This window comes from Hippoglossus stenolepis, chromosome 15 (genome assembly GCF_022539355.2).
Source record: "Hippoglossus stenolepis isolate QCI-W04-F060 chromosome 15, HSTE1.2, whole genome shotgun sequence".
NCBI classification, from domain to species: Eukaryota; Metazoa; Chordata; class Actinopteri; order Pleuronectiformes; family Pleuronectidae; genus Hippoglossus; species Hippoglossus stenolepis.
The window spans coordinates 2919747-2935513 of NC_061497.1; the positions used below are offsets into that span (position 1 = coordinate 2919747).

At 39.7% G+C, this 15767-nt stretch overlaps 1 protein-coding gene across 1 annotated transcript in view; it reads left to right on the top strand.

Annotated features, from left to right (window-relative positions):
• The window catches only part of LOC118121870 (junctional adhesion molecule 3B), a gene marked incomplete at its 5' end in the record, with an annotated part of 33782 nt that extends 21617 nt beyond the window's left edge, over positions 1-12165 (top strand). The window contains 8 exons of the mRNA XM_035178079.2: positions 4171-4239; positions 4361-4474; positions 4624-4776; positions 5396-5598; positions 7369-7468; positions 7594-7723; positions 7814-7868; positions 9173-12165. Of these exons, the coding sequence (XP_035033970.2) occupies positions 4171-4239; positions 4361-4474; positions 4624-4776; positions 5396-5598; positions 7369-7468; positions 7594-7723; positions 7814-7868; positions 9173-9208 (860 nt within the window). The remainder of the gene's footprint in view (positions 1-4170; positions 4240-4360; positions 4475-4623; positions 4777-5395; positions 5599-7368; positions 7469-7593; positions 7724-7813; positions 7869-9172) is intronic.
• Between the last annotated feature and the right edge of the window lie 3602 nt (positions 12166-15767).

Sequence of the window (15767 nt, forward strand, 5' to 3'; positions counted from 1 at the left end):
TGTATTATTCAGTGATGTAAAACCTGGGGGGGTTTATGAGGGCATTACACTAAGATTACAGAGAAAACCCTGCACCCATCATATGGGCAGAAAGGAAGATTAAAAAACTTTGATGCAGATTTGCAGATTGCCAGATCTCACACAGCTGTGTCTTGGCAAGAAAGAAAAACAGAAAAGAAAATATGTAGGTCAGTGAGCACCTGCATGGTTTAAAACAGGGAAGCATTGTCCTAACAAGGGCGATTTCAATTTCTATAATATCTTTCAAGGGTCATTCTAAATGATTGAAGACATAAATCACACTACCCTCTAATATGATGGCTGGAAATGCTTCCATGTCAAATGGTAGTGATGATGATGATGCTGATAATGAAACAAGCAGTGATGACTCACAAATGACAAGCCGACAAGTTTCTTGGGGTCGCTTCAGTGTTCCTTCAGTATTTAGTGCCATATTATTAACCTGCCCTGTGACAGTTCTTCAACACAAACTCACTTTAGAACGATTTGACTTTGGTTCTAGAAGCTCTGGACGAGTAACAAGACTCGTTCACAAATTCCCTTTCTGAATGAGGTTTTAGCTTCTTAGATATCAGCTCACTCGCCACAAAATTTACCTCTGTCAGAGCGTGGGTTGGTGCGAGCTGCTTGTTGGACACAAGACTCCGTCGAACACCGTTTAATTTATGCAGAAGAATTTGTCCATTCTTAATGATGCTGAGCTCGAACGTTTTCATCACTGTGACCGTTTCCCTGCAAACTAGCCACACTTCTCTGTCTTTTATTTCAACAAGAAAATAATTATTTGTTAATTTTTCTTGGGAAACACATCTACTTTCCTTTTCTTGACTGTTGACACGATGCTTGTCAGCGATAAAATGTAACAGCTACATGTGTTTCCTTCCCCCTAATCGTGACCTGACAAGCATACAGCCAGAAGGGACCACCCTGAAGGACATGTTAGGACGTTTTCACAATGGCCACAATCTAATAAAAGAAATAACATGTTGTTATCATCCGCTCCATTGGAACGGAGGGTGAGGGCAAGACCTTTAAAGCTATTCGACGAGACAAGAACCCAGACAGGATGAGTGGGACATGACCAGGGAAGGATGTGTCAGACTGGGAGAGAGATGGCAAACACTGCTCTCATAACGCACACTTAGTGCTTCCAGAGCTTTCATCAAACTCACTTTACTGGACAGTCCAGCTGTTTCTTGTTGTTTCGTAGTTGGTAAAAGATGAATCCTTCACTGAAAGGATAACCAGGAGGAAACAGTGGTTAAATGGATTACTTACATATTTAGGAACCCACTGGTTGGTTTTGTCATGGACACCCAACATTGTATCTATTTTGTTGGTTTGGTCGTTACTATTTATATTGCAAATTCACACTTAAAAACTCAAAGTGAAGTTAGTGAAACAACCATTAACTTATTAAAAAAACACTTGATTTAGTTATGAACTATGGTTTCTGCTGTAATATTCCATCAGCGATGAATCAATGGAGTTCAAATTTTAATCTGTGTAAAAAAACAATGAATGGTTTCATAATATTTTGGCACTTACACCCTGAACAATGTCTCCCTCTGTAAGTGGAGTGCAGGTTAGGGTTAGGGTGAAAAGTTTGTCTGCTACTGTAACAAAGTGCAGCATCATATAACCATCAGAATTCAGGAATCATTATTGTTTTGCTTATGTAGAATTTACATGAACCTCACTGGCCAGTTTTGTTGAGTGGGGGTTTCATGTCTTTCACTGGATAGCCGTTTCCAATGCAGAACTCTCAAGCTTTTTATCTCCACGTCAAGCTCACTTAGGTACCTAATCTGCACTAATACTCTCAGAATTAAGGCAGAGCACAGGGATGGGGGGCTAAATTCCATTAGTTCTGTCGGAAACAGATGAAATTGAGTACTGCATCTAATAAAAAGTCATAGTACTTAATTTATCACCTGGAATAATTTATTGTCAACTTTGGATTCTATTTTAGCACAACATATTCTGATATTTTGGACTCTTGGCATACTTGGCCTAGTTAGATTTGGTTTTAAGTTGCACAGTACATGCAGTACATTCGAAACCTAAACCCACATATAAGCACTAACAAGCCTCACACACACAAGCTTTTGTCAGTAAAGTCAGAAACAGTAAAAATAGCACACGTGCACATTCAGTTAACTGACAGGATTTCCTTTGTACCTTTCAGTATCATCAGGAGGTGGCTTACATTTGCCCAAAAGAATAGCAACGGTACACGAGGCGCTCATAAACACTGGAAGTTGAAAAGCGCTTCTCCTCCGCACACAGCTTTAATTCTGCCAGAACTGTGTGTGCTTTTGTGCTTGTTGCACTGTGGAGCTGAATGTAACTAGGTGACAGACTGTGAAGGGATATGTGGAGTTTTGACTGTTATATTTCATATTTCTGAAAAGGAGTGCGCATTCTTCTCCTCACTTCTTTTGCAATTCTTTGTTAAATGTCTCAGTCAGAAAACTTTTTTTCCCCAACTTCTTCATTGAGTGCTGTTAAACTAAACTCAATCCTCTTGGGTCTTAACTTTGACGTCTCTGCTGCTGTCGCTCAGTGCAGAATAAATCACATCGGGAGATGCTAAGCGAAATCAAATGTTTATTCAAATCAACACTTAATTGTTGTCATTAGCTGTTGTACTGGTGAGCTTCACTGTTCTGTGTGTAGCTTTGAATATGACACTACGATAGGATTATTATTTATTTAATTAATTATGTATTCATGTATTCGCTTGTGTATTTTGCCCCTGGAGAGGTCAGGGTCGACCACAGAGCAGCAGCCTGGAGCTTTTTTGCTGGGACGATGCTTGCATGTTAGACGGCTGCTTGGGACATTGTTTTCTAATTGAAGGACGGTCATCATCAGTGTTATTTGTCAGCAACAGTGTTAGTGTCATCTAAAAAAATTGCATCTTTCATGTAACATTTAATGTGACGAGAATCCAAGCATAGTCTGGTTCTGCAAATGTACTTGCTATTTTCATTCGTCTGTAAATACAAGAATAGCCGTGTACAGGCCAAATCAAGCGCACAAAGTCACTGTGAACGCTAAACTTTCCAAGGAGCTTCCTGAGGGCAGGTCTCTTATTGTCAAATGTAATTGTGACCTAGTCCGGGCAGTGTTATTACTGTCAGCAGCGGCGAAAAACAAGCTGTCGTCTTGTCATGATCTCGAGAAAGACTGCAGGCTAATCAGCTTACCCTGTCTGCCTTAGTAGGTGACGCTAGACACTGCTGTGGATCCAGATGACACATGGTGGAGGTCAAGTTATCCCTGTTTCTTTCAATGAGGGGCCCAGCACCACATCTAATACTAATTAGTAGCAGAGCACAGTTACTGCACATACTGTATGCACCAATCAGGGGCAGGTTGAAACATGCGAACGGGGGACCAGACTGGGGCACAATATTTATTGATTTGTTTTATTTTTTATGGGATGTTTTATGTCTCTGGAAGTGTTTCTGAGTTTTTTCCTGACTTAACATGTGTAGATGTGACTTTGAATGCATTTGTTTGTGCACCATAGGCTGTCACGATGATTCAGCAGTGACCCCTCCCAAGGCCCTATCCCTCCACCACATACCAACACAGATCTTTCCAGGGTGCTTTTGCACCATTAGCCCCACATGGGTAACAGCATCCGGCCCAGAGAGAGAGAGAGAGAGAGAGAAGGGGAGAGAGAAAGAGAGAGAAGGAGAGAGACAGAGAGAGAGCGAGAGAAGGGCTCGGCAGGCAGTTGAACTACTGGCATGGTGAGCTTGCCCTGTAAAGGGCACATGCCTCCCTGCGCAATTATCCACTGTGCATAGAAACAGCACCCCCACCCTAATCACACACTCAGACACACACAATGGTTTGACCAACACGACTAAAAATGGACACTGAAAGAACGAGGCTGGGATGTTAGGATCATCACACTGATGTGGGATTGACATTAATGTTTAATTACATTGTGTTTGTGAAATTAAAGATGTGGGGGTTTTAACAAATATCCCTAAGGAGGGTATCAAAACAACCCCAGCACATGTGAGGTCGTCAGCTGGTATTGTGCATATAGCATGAGATCATCACTGTATCATGAAAATTCATGCTCCATGGATTCTCATATGGTCTCGTCTCTCCTCTCTTGTTTTGCAGGCTACTTCAGTGTGCTGTCAGTGGTACTGAGGACGAATAACGAATCGCCATGGACCGACGAGTTCGACAGTAAGAGCCAATGACCAAACACCCACACACAAAAAAGACCATGCAAATGACAAATTTCTTTTTCACATCAGTCTTGAATTAAATTATTGATGTAATAACTCACTCTTTGTCTATCCTACAGAAATTGAGTTATCGTGTTTGATTGAGTCCATTTCTACAAGCAATCCCAGAATTGAATGGAAGAAGATCACAAACGGGGGACCGAGTTATGTGTACTTTGACAAGAAGATCTCAGGTAATGTTTAAGACGCACAAACAAATCAAATTAGTCAGTCTCTTGTATTTATATATTTATTTATATATTTATATTATTTATATATTTTTTATTTTTATGTTTTACATGTATTTCTGACATTGGTGGACATGTTTTTTCTCTCCTGACAGGTGACCTGGAGAACAGAGCAGTGATCAGAGAACCTGCCACATTACTGATTACCAACGCCACAAGATCGGACACAGCAAAATATCGCTGTGAGGTCACTGCTGCTGATGATCAGAAGTCATTTGACGAGATTGTGATTGACCTTGTTGTAAGAGGTACTTGGACTTACCTTCATCATCAATCTGTGTGTGTGTGTGTGTGTGTGTGTGTGTGTGTGTGTGTGTGTGTGTGTGTGTGTGTGCGTGTGTGCGTGCGTGTGTGTACATAGAGCCAAAGGTATGAGACAGAGAGTATCATAAAGGTTCTTGTGAATGCAGAAAACAAGCTATTATTGTGCCCTGCTTAGCGATTCACACTTCGGATGCTGTAAGATGAGACCGTGCTGTAGGTCGCACCAGCCCTTTGGCATACATATGAGGATGCGTTATGACTAGACCTGCCCAGCTGCAAAGGCGTGTTCTGGGCTATAAGAGGAAACCTCTGAAACTGCATCTGCTCTGAATTGCAGTTCTAAAGAAAGCAAGCGCGTGTTTTGGTGGCGTTTTCTGGCACAGGCCAAAAATCATGTGCCCGTCCGGCCCTGTCAGTGCAGTCAGGCCAGTGAACCATGAGGGGTCAGAGTGACATGGGTTTTGAAGGATCAAAGTCAATCATAGGCTGAGCAGCATCGTGGAGAAATGGTGTCAGTTGTTTCCTCTCTGTGATGCTCAGCAAATGTAAAAACTGTGAAGACCCAGTACAGTGACAATGGTCATATGTTTTGTGTCACCGCAGTGAAGCCAGTGGTGCCAAAATGCAGTGTCCCCAAATCGGTGCCTTTTGGGAAGCCAGCTGAGCTGAGCTGTTTGGAGGAGGAGGGCTTCCCCAAGTCTCAGTACCAGTGGTTCAAGAACAGGGAGGAGATTCCCGAAGACCCGAAGACAAGCCTCAAGTTCTTCAACTCCTCATACATTCTCAACGCAGAAACAGGAACTATGGTCAGTATGCGTGCGCATGTCTTTTCACAAGGGCACACATAAGCAGTAAGGGCGGGGCAGCAGGGATGGTGGCCTGACGCCCAGGGGTGGGGGCAGATATTTTGGGGAGACAGTTGATGGTGCAAGAGGGCTCGAGCCACGAGGGGAATCTGCTGCCCTCGTTTGCACATTCCTCAATTCTCGCTCGCTCTCCAGCGCTGCTCGATCTGCTCAGTGCTCTCTCCTGTCAACCTTCATGCTGGCCTCTGAGATGTGACACGTTACAGCAAACTACAGTGCACGCGCTCCTTATGTGAAACTGTAGCTCAAGTCATAACTGTAAACTGATGAGGTTTGTTTCACTGTGCTCATCTTGTCTTGGCTGTTATTTTTAAACTGATCACAGATAACTCAGTTATCACTCTCCTTAAAAAAAATCCCTTCCACTGATGTAGAGGGTGGAATTATTATTATTATTATTATTATTATTATTATTATTATTATTATTATTATTATTATTATTATTATGTTTTAGATTGGGTTGCATGGGAAAGTTTCAGAGTGATCATTTTGATCTGAATTTAATATCTTGCAGTTTAAAAATATATATTTAAAAAGTTTTCCCCGGACCAATCATATTTTATGTGTATATACAATAACATATAGTGTCACCATAAGGGAAACAACAACAACTACGACAGAGCATAAGGGCATCTTAAAGAGATGAGATTGAGATTGAGATTTTGAGAATAAAGTTGTAATATTACAAGAAAAGGTTATACATTTATGGTAAATGGTCTCTATTTATATAGAGCTTTTCTAGGCTTGATGACTGAAAGCGCTTTACAGTACAGTTTTTGCCATTCACCCATTCACACACACGTTCACACACACATTCACACACATTTTTGGGTTCAGTATCTTGCCCAAGGACACTTTGGCATGCAGAATGGGAAAGGCAGATTGAACCGCTGACCTCCTGGTTAGAGGACGACTGCTCTACCCCCCCGCCACTCACCCTTTCGAGAATAAAGTCATAATTTTAAGCTACGTGTCATGTTAGAAGATCAGTCTGTTGCCTGTGTCAAAATGAGGGGCATCTTGTTAAGTTATTCTTCAGCATAAGTTTCACAAATAACAAAATACTCTTTTGGCTCATCAGCATCACTTTATCATAAGTATCAGGAATTTGAAAGGATTGTGCAAGAAACAGTGTCTATTCCAAATAAAGAACCACCGGAACCTCGAGTCTGTGTCGTGTTTAAAAGGCACCACAAGCCTGTCCGGTATGTTCCCTTAAAGATTGACAGTGCCCTGTAACAGTGTTAATTTACCATGTACAGTTAATCTATACACATGTGTGTATGTCTCCTCCTGCACTGAATTCCATGTCTCGTTTGTGACCACTGCATGAGCTCATGTGTTCACTGTTTTATCAGAAGCAGTCAGCCACAGTCTAATTCGGTTCAGTTTTCATATTTAAAGTCATTTTCTCTCTTATCCAAATGAATATAAATGTGGTGTGAATGTCACTTCTTCTCTACTCACACTTACTCTTAGTATTCCTCTTTCCATCCATGCGGCAGGCACCATTATTTAGTCTGATTAGGCTGATTTTATTTTAATTTTTAAATTAAAAATAAATACAAATTCAGTTCAAATGACTTGTGACAGGCTCTGTCGTTATCCAATATGGTCTAAAAACTTATATAAACAAGGTTTGGGTTTTATATGAGGGGATTTTTGCATTAATCATATCTAATCAGTTGCTTTGTGATTCCTCCCATGCAGAAATTCATCGCAGTCAGGAAAGAAGATGCAGGGGAGTATTTCTGTCGAGCGAAGAACGATGCTGGATACTCTGAGTGTCTACCCCAGATGATGGAAGTCTGTAAGTGCTACACATGCAGTGTTAAGATGAATATCCTGTGTGATGGTGACCTATACTCCAACATGTCTTTTTAACATCAGGTTTAGCAGATGTTTAATTTCTCGATTGTTACTGGGACTCCACAGATGATGTTGATTTGTTGGGGATTCTACTGGGAGTGCTGGTGGTGGTCATAGTGCTGCTGTGTATAACAGTGGGGATCTGCTGTGCATACAAGCGAGGCTACTTCTCCAGCCAAAAACAGGCAGGAAACAAGTAAGACATCGTCCCATTCAAATAAACAACAAATGCATGTATTCCTCAACCTATCATCCTCAGAACCACCGTGTTCTCTGTGTCCTTCAGTTACAAAGTTCCAGCCAAAGGAGATGGAGTGGACTACGTCAGGACGGAAGATGAGGTTTGTAGATAACAGTTCACAATGAGTGCCTGTAGAAGTTATAAATGATACTGTGATAAAGATATTAAAGAAGTCTAATCAGTGTTTCAAGTCTCTCTGCTGGAAAGGTGGAAAATCCGTCCGTCAGCAGTAAAACAAAGAATATAAATTCTGGTTAATGGGCTAAAACATGCCAAACTGCCTGTGAGCTCCTTTAATGAGCCACACCCAGGCCCCATATAGTGATGACTCAACTGTTTTACTGAATTGAAAATCTGTCTTTGATGTTAAAAGACGATTGAGTACTTGGCAAGAGGAAAAAAGATCTGAACTAAATTTGGGTTTGACTGTTTTCCTCAAAAGGTGAACTGGCTCAAACCAGATTTGTCAATGTTGAATTGCAATGACTCATGATAAAGGTCCACAGAGTTTCTGGATCAAAACTGGGTATGATATGGTTTTAAAAATGAATGTGATTGACACAATGTATGCCTTTGCTGTCTTCATGGGGCTGATAACAGACTGAACTAAGTAAGAGGATGCAGTATATTTATTATGCAAGTAAAAGAATGCATTGTATTTTTAACAGGATTCAGTATTTAGCAGCAGGTCATGTGTTTACATTCCTACATGGTACCAGAGGTATCAGGTGTCAGACTATTTACAGGTGTGAGAGGACACTAGAGACCAGTCGGTTCAAGACATTATATTATATTATATTATATTATATTATATTATATTATATTATATTATATTATATTATATTATATTATATCACATTATATTAAAATCTATTAAATTATATTAAATTATATTATATTATATTATATTATAATAAATTATATAACTATTGCTATCAGGACCATGTAGACCACATTTAAACCTGTTGTTTAAATGTTTTGTCTTTACTTGTTCATGTGGGATCGAATCTTAGACGTTTTATTTCAGTTCTTGTTGTAGTTGTCAGAAAAGTGAATAAAGGGTGTGTTGTTTATGACTAAATCAAACCAAGTGGAGCCTCGTAGATTTACAATGGGATTAAGCGCATCTTTGCCTTAAAATGCTTTTTTTGGAAACAGGGCTCTGTTCTGCAGCTAACATACAACAAGTATAACTCATCCCCTACTTAAGTGCTTAAATTGTTCTGTTCCTAAATTCCCTTTTTGTAGCCTAGCAGGAGAGATCAAAATCTCTGCCAAACCACAAAGTGAACATACAGCGCCTCTTCTTTAGTCTAGGAGCAAAAATCAGTATCTGCATGAATGTTGAAACATTTATGATGAATTCCTAAATGTTGCTCCTGTCCGGCTTCACGCTCTCTACAGGGGGATTTCCGGCACAAGTCGTCATTTGTGATCTGAGGAGGGAGAGGACGGTGAGGGGCATTGTGCTGAGTGAGAGACGTGACGTGTGGGACCGCGCTCCACGCTGTCTGACCACGGAGCTGCCACAGTTCATGCTCTCTGCTCTCAGCATGACTGAAATCCAACCACTCAAGTTTGCCAAAGGTGACAAGATTTCACAGAACAACATGTAAAACAGCCGGGGTGAATCTGTCAACTTCTCTTCTGCTAAATTATGGAGCTCTTACTTTACAGTTACTGCATGGTTTTCAACACTAATCGAGGTGGAGAAAAGGAGACAGCTCTTTGTTCTGCAAGGTAGAAAAGGAGGCGTCTCTCTCTCTCCTCCACAGTCAGTCTATCGTGACGCGTTTCTACTGTAAACTTCTAGCTTCAAACATTTTGTCATTTGTAAAACGTTTCTTTTCTACTGTTGAAATTTGTCAGACTATTTTTGATGGAATATATTTTAAAATGCCTATAGATAAAGGTTTACTTTTATAAATATTTGTAAAATACTAACATGTGTTTTTTTATTATTATTATTATTATTTGGTTGTGGATGTAAAGAAAATGTGTCATACTTTAACCACTTTGCATCAAGCATTTACACCTTTGCAATCAGAGCAAAAGAGAGACAAACTGACTTGTATTAGCATATCGAGATGTGCTTCTTGATCGGCAGTCTTACATATTTAATTTTCTGCGCTGGGAAGGTTTGGTTTCTGTTGCGAGAGACTTCCATGTTGATGTTTGTAGATAGTCTTAGTAAGAGGCTTTGAAGAGTGCCAGTCAAATGCTGTGAAACACTGTCCACAATCAGTGCTGCGTTTTCTTCTGTTTAAGTGTCCTTCTATGCTTGCTGTTCATCTTGTATATATTGAACTTAATGACCAGGTTAGAGTTTTGCTGTCATACATATGTTCAGTATTACACTATAATAAGAATAATTATAATATTCATAATAATAATAATAATGATACAGGGTTTGCAAGTTAACCCTCCAGATCCAACCAAAACAAATTGTTCTTTGAGAAACAACACATGGTGCTTGTGAGCTTCACAGTGTAACAGCCTCTATGTGAATTCTAAATGGAAACAGATTGGATGATCACAGAACTCCGAGCTTTCAGGACCAGGTTGATTTATTATTTGTAAGCTGTAATTAGAAAAGGTGCCACCAACATCAGTGAAAAGGTTCCACCTCTTCAGTAGACACACAATCAGGCACAACATCTTCTCCCACCTGAATCCTGCTGCACATCTTACTGATGTCCAATTAGATTTTACTAATGCTTCATTAGAGTAGAGTTTGTTTAACATGTCTGACCTTGAGTCAGTTAGATGTAGGACATTGATTGATTGAAGCTCGTATTTGTCACCTCTCTCAGTGAAGCTGAAGGCTCTCAGAAGTGACCCTACACCTGAGTGGTACAGGGATATACAGCCGTGGTCTGGAGGGTTAACACTTGTACTGATTGTATATAGATTTCCTCTCTCTCTCTCTTTATCAAGATTATGTAAAGTGGTGAAAAATGTAAAAGAAAAAAAATAATACATTTCCTATTTGAGGCGATATGAAACTCTTTCCATTTGTAAGGCTGAGAAAAGGTAACATCTTATCATATCATTCAAACCACATGAAGATGAGCAGCGCGGCAGATTCACGATTCCACAACTGTATCAGTTTAATGAGGTATTCAGAACAAACTGCTCACGTCTTCAAAGTTATATTATTTTCTGGCTTCTATTATTATTATCTATAATTTCCAACACCATTTTCTGCTGTTATAAATGTTTCATAGCAAAGTTTGGTAAAATGTTACCTGAGTATCAGTCATGGTCGAGACGATCAGCCCAACATTGCACATAGGAAGTTGTCAACACTGCTCAGTCTTTTTTTTTTTTCAAGTTAATATGTTGCATTAAGGAACCAAGAGAAAGAAACAATGTATCATTATGCATAAACTTCATCAATGACTCCTGTTACAGGTACATTACAGTTTATGGTGAGGTACAAGTCATGCAGCACCAAGATGCATCAAGTCCTCCTCTTCATTTCTACAAATGTCATTCCTCTTAAGTGCCTTCAGCCTTTAACATCGTCACAGTTTCTCTGTGCTCTCTCCCTTTTGTACATTTCTACAACGCTGTCAGGCTCGATGTTTGGCTTCATTTAACCACAACACGTACGGCGTTTGAGAGGAATGATGCCACCGCTAAATTAACACCTCCCGTCTTTACATATCTGCAATTTTTGTAAATAGTTTTTGTTTTCATAGATTTGAAGGTGCAGACACATTGAAGTAGAAATATATTAGTGCCTAAATATAGTGGGAATCATTTTTTTGGTAAAGACACACGGTACTAAGGCTAAAGAAAAAAAGGATACCCTGTAAGTGGCAGTGTTTATATGATCTCTGGGTTATAAAAATATAGCAGTATTTTTTTCCATTTATAGCACCAGTAGTGTGGGGAGTTTTATTTTGAAAGCCGCCGCTGTGCCACTACTTTCAGAGTTGCAGTGTCTCACAGCTGTATTATTCAAGTTCTATAAACCAGAGTTCATGCAACGAGTCGTACACACACAGCAGACAGGGACTCATGTGCAGCAGCTACATGTCAGCCCCCATCTCCCCCTCACATAGTCCTGAACGTGTGTGTGTGTGTGTGCTAAGACGTTTTCAGGCAGAGGTGATAGAGATTATATTTGCATCACACATGGTGAGATGGTTTCCAAAGTTGTTCTGTGTTCGGGGCCACGTTAAAGCAAGATAACTCACCATGGTCTTTCTGCTCAATGAAGGCAGCGCTCCACTGATCCAGCACTGTTACTGGTACATGTAAGAAAACCGGATTTTCTGAACTTAACTCACACACAGTGGAATGTCCCTTGAGGGCCTGCTTTTTGTTCTTTATTATTTTAGAACCACTCAATTTGTGATTAATAAACTCACTTCCTATGTTACTGGTGACGTCTGTGTTTGCGTTTTTCTTCTGGTGTTTTTGTGTGACATGAGGATTGTTCGTCTGCACTGCCAGTCGCATCATTTCAATATTTCTCTGCTTCTTCCAATCCTCCACTTCACTGTCTCCCGCTGTTCTCAGAAATCCTATTCAGTGTGAAGGTCCGTCCAGTGTCCCACTGAGAGCATCTTTGTTGATCTAAAGCCGAAATCTATTAGTGGGAGTTAAGCCATTTCCATTTCCTGCCCTGAAAACAACTTTCTTGTTCCTTTCTGGTGACGGCCAACTGGCAGCAGGTTCCTGGATAAAGAGCTTTATAATCAATGGGCTCAGCAGGGATGATATATTGTAGTTTTCTGCAGAGCCAGTGGACACTGTTGTTCAAGTCAGGAAGTCAATTCAAGCGTGTGTCACCTATTGCTCAACATGGGAGGAAAAAGCAGTTAAAAAAAAAAGATTATAATAACCTCAAGAGCAGTTCCAAACATTTAGTCCTTTAAAAAGAAAAAGAAAGGAGGCTGGCTCATTAAAACTGCACAGTCGTCCTCAGAAAGTGGATGGAAATACAGTGTGACACTGTTACAAGAGCTAATGAGACAGAACAGGCAGATCTGGGGTTAGTTTCCAGTTATTTACTCTGACCTCTGCATCACTTCCCTGTCAGTTTAACATAATCAGTGTGTTTCTGAATTGTGTCAGCCTGATGGAGTCAGTCCTGATGGATTCATACAGGTCATGTGTTCTGTATCAAGCTGAACACGTGGGAGGGTTTGTGTCAGTGACCGCTAGAGTGAATCAGGAGAGAATATATTCCACTGAGGTAGAATGAGCCGAATACTCAGGACACACGATCCACATTGTACATGTATGCAGTGTATGTTATCAAATAAGAGCATCCAAAATGACACCTATTGATCATTAGCACCACTGAATTTATAGCACTGTACATTTTTAAGTTTTAATCTGACATTTATGTGAATCTGAACTTCTTTAGAAAAAATGTCCAGGTTATTTCAAGTGGTGCCGTTTTAGCTTGTTTTTAAAGGTTTGTACATTTTGTGTCTAGTATGAAAATAAAATACACTGGTTTCTAAAATTTCAGGTTGGTTGAAAATCTACTTGCTAAAATTTGAGTTTGGAAATTCAGACACCAAATTACAAAATGAAACATTTTAACTTGTTCCTCTTGTGTCAGATTATTACAAGTTAGGATCAACAACTCTGATCGATACCATTCAGGTTGACTGATTATTCTTGGAATCCTGGATGTTGAAGTGAATTTAAGTCTTAACTTAAATTTTGTGAATTTAATTAATCCAATTCTGGCTTCTTTTTTTCTTCTAAAGTCATCTCACAGCCACCGTATTGACAGTTTAATATCAGTATCCAGGGGCAGTTAGATTTCACAATCAAGTCTTTTTTGCTATTATTAAAAATATTAGAGTAAATCATTACATTTACACTTTGGATTCATAAACTTAAGTTAAAGTTTATTTTTAAAGGTTCATACAATTTGTGTCCAGTCTGAAAAAAAACGCAAAATAATCAAGTTGTATTAATTTACTGGGTCTAAAATTTCCGGTTTGGAAAAAATCTCCAGTTCTTCAAAACTGTAGTAGTGAAATTCAGGCATCAAATTACAAAATGAAAAAATCATAGCTATTCCTCTTGCTTCAGATTATTACAGGTTAACATGTGACTGACAGACAGGACATACGGTTGGTTAGCACCTTTCAGGCTTCACTCATTTTTCTCAGCTGCCTGGATATTCAGGTTTGATCTTAAAATTTAACCACATCCTATTTGAGCTTTTTTTTGTTTACAAACGTCCAGTGTGTAAGATGTAGGTGAAAGGGATCTATTGGCAGAAATTAAATATAAAATAATCCTAGTGATGTTTTCACTAGTGTGTTTCATCTTAATTGTAGGAATTGTTGTTTTATTTACCCTAGAGGGGGTGCTCATACGATTTAACATAAAACTGCTCTTTGCTTCAATGGAGGCAGCCGCAGCTATTAGACAATCTAGCAACACATTAATCTTTACAAGATAATCAAAAGTTATCACATCACACTTGTGTAATCTCATCACTGGACCACGGCGAGCAGTGATGTCATAAATCCTGCTTGGACACGTGTTGAACTGAGATTCAAGGCGAGCACAGAGAAGCGGCTCCCTCTTAGATTGAATGTGAAACCATCAGATCACATATCAGGGTCTGTGAAACCTGACTGATTAGGTTTGCTTTACTCTACATTGATTTTAAACGGCAGTTACTACAGTTACTTAACTCATTAACCCCCAACATGTGGAGCTCTGCTGGTTATTATCACATAACAGCAGGTGACTGAGGCTGACTGGGCCTCTGCTATTACACTCAGGAAACTGGAACAGTCGACATATGGAGATCAGACAGGAAACATTTTTATTAATCAGAAATGATTTCTTAAATTAGAAAACCAGTGTTTGATTAGTGCTTATTTATTTGTGTGTGTAACTTCATGAATTATTTATCTTGTTTAAGTTCTGTTAATTTTTCTTTCCCTTAAGCACTTTGTAACTTTGTTAGAATGTGCTACATAAATTAAGTTTAAAATTATCATTATTATTATTATTATTATTATTATTATTATAGGTTTTATCAGTTCTGACACTTACAACCAAAATGATTCATTAAGAAGAGTTTTTTTTGCTGCCAGTGCAGTGGTCCTCCTCAGGATGAAGACCCCTGCTCATCCCTTGTGTCTTGTGTGAAACACCAGTCAGATCCCATCAACTGAGTTAGACCGTTCATTGTGACTAAGGCTGATCTCTTCTTTGATCCAGTGCAGTGGCCTTATGATGGAATCAGCTGATCTATCAGTGTGATCCAGATATCAATAGACACACACTCCAGATTTGAGCTTCATTGGTCAAACACAGAGCTGAGGGTTAGACAGAGAAGTGAGGGCAGACCACGGTGATGGGAGAAAATCTTACATGACAGAGGGATGTAGCCTGTTTAGAAAATATCACAGTGTGATGTGATGAAGTGACACGTTGACAAGATATTTGTGTGTATCGGGGCAGGGCTGCAGCTGCCCCTGCTGCTCACAACCCCACAGAAAATAATTGGTTTCAGCCATATCAGGACAGCTAGAGGGGCTCTGCTTGTTAAAAGTCATCCGTCCACACACACGAGAGAAAGAGTTGTAAAGTTTCACCCATGTGACGCTCAGATGTCCCAGCATGCTGTTTGTGGGACCATCTTTCTGTTGCTGTTGTTGTTCTGTATGAAAAGTGAGTCAGTGTTATGAAGGAACGTAGTTGCATATTGGTTCATGCGAGATAAAAGCCTGAGGGGAGTCATTTAACTGCTGTCAAGTTTGATCATAAAGCTTCTCACAAAGGGAGGATCTGCTTTCATAAGTCACAAGAACTAATTACACAGTTATGAGAATCTATTCCCAGAGGAACCTCGTAATGAGCTGAACACACACACACACACACAATTTGTGGTAATTGAGTCACATATAGATGTGTGAAAGTGAATGTAGTTGACTTGAAGTGACAAATCAGTTTACTGTCATATTTTGCTAATATTAGCTCTTTATTATCCCCCCCTCTGTCT